At 34.6% G+C, this 6,279-nt stretch overlaps 1 protein-coding gene and 1 long non-coding RNA gene across 2 annotated transcripts; both read left to right on the forward strand.

Annotated features, from left to right (window-relative positions):
* Positions 1-1,752: 1,752 nt before the first annotated feature.
* LOC134239833 (uncharacterized) lies at positions 1,753-4,494 on the forward strand. The gene is made up of 3 exons (XM_062721965.1): positions 1,753-3,102; positions 3,197-3,406; positions 3,582-4,494. The coding sequence occupies exons 1-3, from the start codon at positions 1,864-1,866 to the stop codon at positions 4,101-4,103; spliced, it is 1,971 nt and encodes a 656-aa protein (XP_062577949.1). The 5' UTR covers positions 1,753-1,863; the 3' UTR covers positions 4,104-4,494.
* Positions 4,495-4,497: 3 nt separating this feature from the next.
* Positions 4,498-5,941, forward strand: LOC134239834 (uncharacterized). The gene is made up of 3 exons (XR_009986307.1): positions 4,498-4,808; positions 4,915-5,165; positions 5,788-5,941. It is a non-coding gene; the product is annotated as an uncharacterized LOC134239834 (long non-coding RNA).
* Positions 5,942-6,279: the final 338 nt, after the last annotated feature.

Below are 6,279 nucleotides of genomic sequence, written 5' to 3' on the forward strand. Positions count from 1 at the left end.
TAATCTGGATGAGATGGAGAAGATATTTTCAAAAGATTTAATATTTTCTGTAGTTTAAAATAAAAGAGGTACTCCCAAATGAAAAAAAGGGGGAAACAAAATAATAACAAACTACTTACAAAACATATGTTTTGAAAGTGTTTTGATATATAGCAAATCACATGCAAATGAGCTAACAAAACACTATAACAAGTTACTTTGAAAACACTCTAACAAACTACTAACAAAACGCTTTAACAAAATACTTAGAAACACTCTAACAAACTACTAACAAAACACTGTGTTTTGATAGTATTCCATTAGTATAGAAAATCACATGCAAATGAGGCTAACAAAACACTCTAACAAAATACTAACAAAGCATAAGTAACAAATCATCAATAAACCACTAAATTTGAATTTTTAAAATTATAATTAGCAAATTCACAAGTCTTTGAAAACATCTAAACACAGTCTTATATTGAAACATTACATGTATAAACATCTTGTTTCAAGTATTTTGAATTCCAGGTTTGACATTATTGTTCAATAGACAATAGTCCAACATTAAAAAACACCAAGTTCGATTCATGATCACTCTCTTATATCAATCATTCTCTGCAGTGAAATCCTTTGGTGTAAGAGATATAATTCTCAATCCAATGACCATTTCTCCATTCACATACATTTTCAAAGAATTTTCAAGTATAATTATAATTCATTTAACCCAGTGCTTAAAACTGATCTAATTAAGCTGGGTAGTATATGGATTAAAGGGATCAATCTTAAAATGAACAAAAACCCAATAAAAACAGGCCATATACACATCCACATTCACAGATTGAAGGTTTAACTGCATGTAGTCCAGTTTAAAAGAACTTTATGTCATGCAATAAAAAATACCTCTGTTATAAGATTCATCCTGAATCAGGGATCAATATATATACTAACACTTTACATGTCCCTTCACCAATCTCTTTGTTTCTCTCTGAGAGTGCTGGTGGTTTGGTAACACAGGATATAAATAGATAAGTTGTTCTTGGAAGAACTGCTCTTAGAAAGATGTCTGTTAATCAAATGAAAGCTAACAAAATATTAATTTGATGCAGACAAGTATAATGAAACACTTTCAAAATGCAATTTCATTCTGCAGAGTGTAATGAAACATTTTAAATAAAACACCAACATTGTAATGAAACATTAACAAAATACCATGCCACCCCATCCTGTAAAGAGCATTGATGCAACACTTTCAAAACATACTAAGAAAATATAAAAGTATGATTTGGTAGTGTTTTGAAGATATTTTGAAAGTATTTTGTTAGATTTCTTTTTCATTTGGGCTGTGAGCAATGAGCTCACTAAATGATACCCGCGCCTCCCATATGAATATAATGGCAGTGTCCATGTTTTGCTCTGGAAAATCAAAAATATATGTCAGATCAAAAAGTAAAATAGGAGGTGCAGAATGGCAATATGTAATTAAGATTCTGTGAAAGTTTCATTAAATTTCCTTCAGTGGTATGAGAGGAGCTATAGTTGTGGATAAGAGATGGATACCCCAAAGCATAACAGACGGACAGACAGACAGACAGACGGATGGATATACCGATTACTATATACCCTACCGTTTTTCAAGCGGGGGTATAATTATGGCAGTAAAAAAAAAAATCATTTTATTCAGTTGGAAAGGTAAAACGAATTATTTTTCATAATTAGCCTGGATAATAATTTATAAAATGTAAATGTTCTTGTATTTAATTTCAGATAATGCCAGGACACAAAACAGAATACTTCAACTGTGTATTGTGCTCTAAAAGAACAAAACCCAATGAAAGGAGGCATCTTGACAAAGGCATAAGAAAATATTTAAGAAAAAGGTTTATGGTGGAAGGAAGGGAAAATTCTGTCATCTGCAGCAAATGTAGAAGCAATTATTACAGAGATGTTTCATGCCGTAAATCATCTGCAACACCCTGCTCTACCACAATTCACAGGGAATTTCCAGCGTCCGAAACAAATGACAACAGAAAACATCTCTCCAGTCCACCATCTGTATCCTTGCACCTAAAATCCACTGCAAAGACTCATGCCTATTGTATCGTTTGTAAGAAACCAGGGCCCAAATTGATAGTAGTGTCACCAGAATGCCGCACATCTGTTTTTATTGAACACAATGTATTAATTCCATCCGGAAATAGATGTTGTCCTGGTCATGTGGAAAATGAACGCTTCACAACTGATGCAATTCAGCAATTACCGACGACAGACAATGCATTTGTTAACAGAACTACCATCCTAAGTTTACTTCAAGAGATGCGTGTTTTATGTCATAAACATGACAAGTCTTATTTGGACTTTGATGACACCACGACTCTGACCGATACAGACTATTTGTCTTTGCTGGGACTCAACAAGGAAGATTTCCATACAATATGTGACGCTGTGAAAGATGAAGTGAAACCAACACCGTCTAGGAGTGTAAGAAAATCTGTTGCCATATTCCTGTGCAAATTAAAGACTGGCTTGTCAAATCAAATACTGTCAACACTTTTCCAAACTTCCAAATCCAGTTTGAGGAGGGCTGTTAGTGCTGTAAGAGCAGCATTGATGATCAGCTTTGTGCCACACCATCTTGGGTTTGAACACATAAGAAGAGAGGAAGTCATCGAAGACCATACACGACAGCTAGCACAGACATTGTTTGGTAACATCGAGAAGAAACAGGCCATATTGGTACTGGATGGCACTTACATATACACAGCTAAGAGCAATAATTTCCACTACCAAAGACGTTCTTACAGCATCCACAAGGGGAGACCACTAATCAAGCCTATGGTTATCGTAACTACTACTGGTTACTTTGTCTCAATCTTAGGACCATACCTTGCTGATAATAAAAACAATGATGCATCAATTCTCCAACACATCATCAAAACAAATGCTGAAGATATTCGGAGCTGGCTAAGTGAAGACGACATCTTTATTGTTGACCGCGGGTTCAGAGATGCTTTGCCTCTGCTTGAAGATCTTGGAATCCAGGCAGAAATGCCCCGATTTCTGCTCAAGGGACAAAACCAAATGACTACTGATGATGCAAATATGAGCAGACTTGTGACAAAGGTAAATAACATGTAAATTCTCACAATAAAGTTATTTACAATTTCTTGTGAAAATATATATTACTATGAATAAGTTTTGAAAAAATATTTTTTAGGTCAGATGGGTAGTGGAATCTTCAAACGCACGCATCAAGAGGTGGCGATATTTGGACAAGACACTACCCACTAATCAAATTCCCTTCATCGGTGACTATGTCAGGATAGTTTGCGCACTCTCAAACAGATTCTCTCCACCCCTGAGTAAAAGTAACAACACTGAGGCTGATGATGCAGAGGCAGCAAAAATGCTCTATCTGTCCAAACAGGTATTTAAGTTGCACAATTGATTTATTGTATAATACCTTAATGTACTAGTAATTGAGCAGCTGCAAAAATCTGCATTTAAGAATACATTTAACTTTTTTAAATTTCATCTTGCTCATCTCCCTTGAATACATCAGCATATAAGTTATAATTACATGCGTATGGCTTTCTTAATAGGTGAATAATCTCAAACGAATGGTTCAAGAGAATGGACTTAACAGAAGATCTACTCAATGGCAAACAGTTCTTGAATGTGAAATTCAGAATTTCCCCATGTTCGATGAGGATCAGTTGCGGAATTTGACTTGTGGCACCTATCAATTGAAGCTCTCTCGTAGCTATATTCAAGAACACATTGAGGGAGGATGTGATATTTTCTTCCATAAAGAAAATGATAGGCTCCTAAAGGTGAAAATTCAGAGTCGGCACACATCATCAAAGCAGTATTTAGTTTGGATTGAGTATTCTGATTACTCTGTAGAGGCATGGTATTGTACCTGCAGAGCGGGTGCCAGAGTTGTAGGCATGTGCTCTCACATAGCAGCCATCATTTGGTACCTGGCAAAAGGAAGACATGAACAAAGGACATATGGTGTGCGTGACTGGAGTGAGCATGTCCTTGATGCAGCTGACATCCCACCTGCTTTGGACGAGTCTGACAGTGATGACAGTAGCTGTGAAAGTGTTCCCGAGGAGTGAACAGTTAGTTAATGTTAATTGTATTTTATTCATTGTTATTTTATATACACTGTATCTGTTGTATATAATGTTTTTAAAAAAATTATGTTATTTTTTCAATTTACTTGTTTAATCTGCTGTGTGAGTTTTAAGTCGGATGCGGAAATTGGGCCGCTCCGCATGTAGAGTATCATTTTTCAATTAACTTGTTTATAATCTCATGTGTGAGTTTTAAGTCGGATGCGGAAATTGGGCCGCTCAGCATGTAGAGTGTTATTTTTTCAATATACCTGTTTATAATCTCATGTAAAGTGTTATTTTTCAATTTACCTGTTTATAATCTCATGTAAAGTGTTATTTTTCAATTTACCTGTTTATAATCTCATGTGTGAGTTTTAAGTAGGATGCGGAAATTGGGCCACTCTGCATGTAGAGTGTTATTTTTCAACTTACCTGTTTATAATCTCATGTGTGAGTTTTAAGTCGGATGCGGAAATTGGGCCGCTCCGCATGTAGAGTATCATTTTTCAATTTACCTGTTTATAATCTCATGTGTGAGTTTTAAGTCGGATGTGGAAATTTGGCCACTACACATGTAGAGTGTTATTTTTTCAATTAACCTGTTTATAATCTCATGTGTGAGTTTTAAGTCGGATGTGGAAATTCAGTTGTTCAGCATGTAGAGTGTTATTTTGTCAATTAACCTGTTTATAATCTCATGTATGAGTTTAAGTCGGATGTGGAAATTTGGCCGCTCCGCATGTAGAGTATTTTTTAAATATACCTGTTTTTTCAATTTTTCAATTTACCTGTTTATAATCTCATGTGTGAGTTTTAAGTCGGATGCGGAAATTTGGCCGCTCAGCATGTAGAGTGTTATTTTTTCAATTTACCTGTTTATAATCTCATGTGTGAGTTTTAAGTCGGATGTGGAAATTTGGCCACTACACATGTAGAGTGTTATTTTTTCAATTAACCTGTTTATAATCTCATGTGTGAGTTTTAAGTCGGATGCGGAAATTTGGCCGCTCAGCATGTAGAGTGTTATTTTTTCAATTTACCTGTTTATAATCTCATTAGAGTGTTATTTTTCAATATACCTGTTTATAATCTCATTTGTGTGTTTTAATTCGGATGCGGAAATTTGGCCGCTCCGCATGTAGAGTGTTATTTTTTTCAATATACCTGTTTATAATCTCATGTAGAGTGTTATTTTTCAATATACCTGTTTATAATCTCATGTGCGAGTTTTAAGTCGGATGCGGAAATTGGGCCGCTCCGCATGTAGAGTGTTATTTTTTCAATATACCTGTTTATAATCCATGTAAAGTGTTATTTTTCAATTTGCTTGTATATAATCTCATGTGTGAGTTTTAAGTCGGATGCGGAAATTGGGCCGCTCTGCATGTAGAGTGTTATTTTTCAATATACCTGTTTATAATCTCATGTAAAGTATTATTTTTCAATTTACCTGTTTATAATCTCATGTGTGAGTTATTTTCGGATGCGGAAATTACCTGTTTATAATCCCATGTAGAGTGTTATTTTTCAATTTACTTGTTTATAATCTCATGTGTGAGTTTTAAGTCGGATGCGGAAATTGGGCCGCTCCGCATGTAGAGTGTTATTTTTTCAATATACCTGTTTATAATCCCATTTAGAGTGTTATTTTTTCAATTTACCTGTTTATTATCTCATGTGTGAGTTTTAAGTCGGATGTGGAAATTTGGCCACTACACATGTAGAGAGTTTTTTTTTCAAAATACCTGTTTATAATCTCATGTGTGAGTTTTAAGTCGGATGTGGAAATTTGGCCACTACACATGTAGAGTGTTATTTTTCAATTAACCTGTTTATAATTTAATTCTGTGTGAGTGTATTTGATTGGATAAAAAATTGGGCCGCTATCGCATGTAGAGTGTTATGACTTTTCAAAAATATACCTGTTTATAATCAAATTTTGTACAATTTGAAGTTATTTTTCAATATTCTTTTTTTCTTACATCAAATGAATGAAAATTAAATTTATGAATTTAATAGCTACCCATTTTATACGGTATAAACTGGGTTGGAACAGTTTACGCTTTTTATAAAAGTCGCGGTTTATAAATGCGGAAATTGGGCCGCTCTGCATGTAGAGTGTTATTTTTCAATTACCTGTTTATAATTTCATGTGTGAGATTTATGTCGGGTGTGA

This window comes from Saccostrea cucullata, unplaced genomic scaffold (genome assembly GCF_032062105.1).
Source record: "Saccostrea cucullata isolate Sc308-1 unplaced genomic scaffold, CSIRO_AGI_Scuc_v1 ctg18240, whole genome shotgun sequence".
Lineage (NCBI taxonomy): Eukaryota > Metazoa > Mollusca > Bivalvia > Ostreida > Ostreidae > Saccostrea > Saccostrea cuccullata.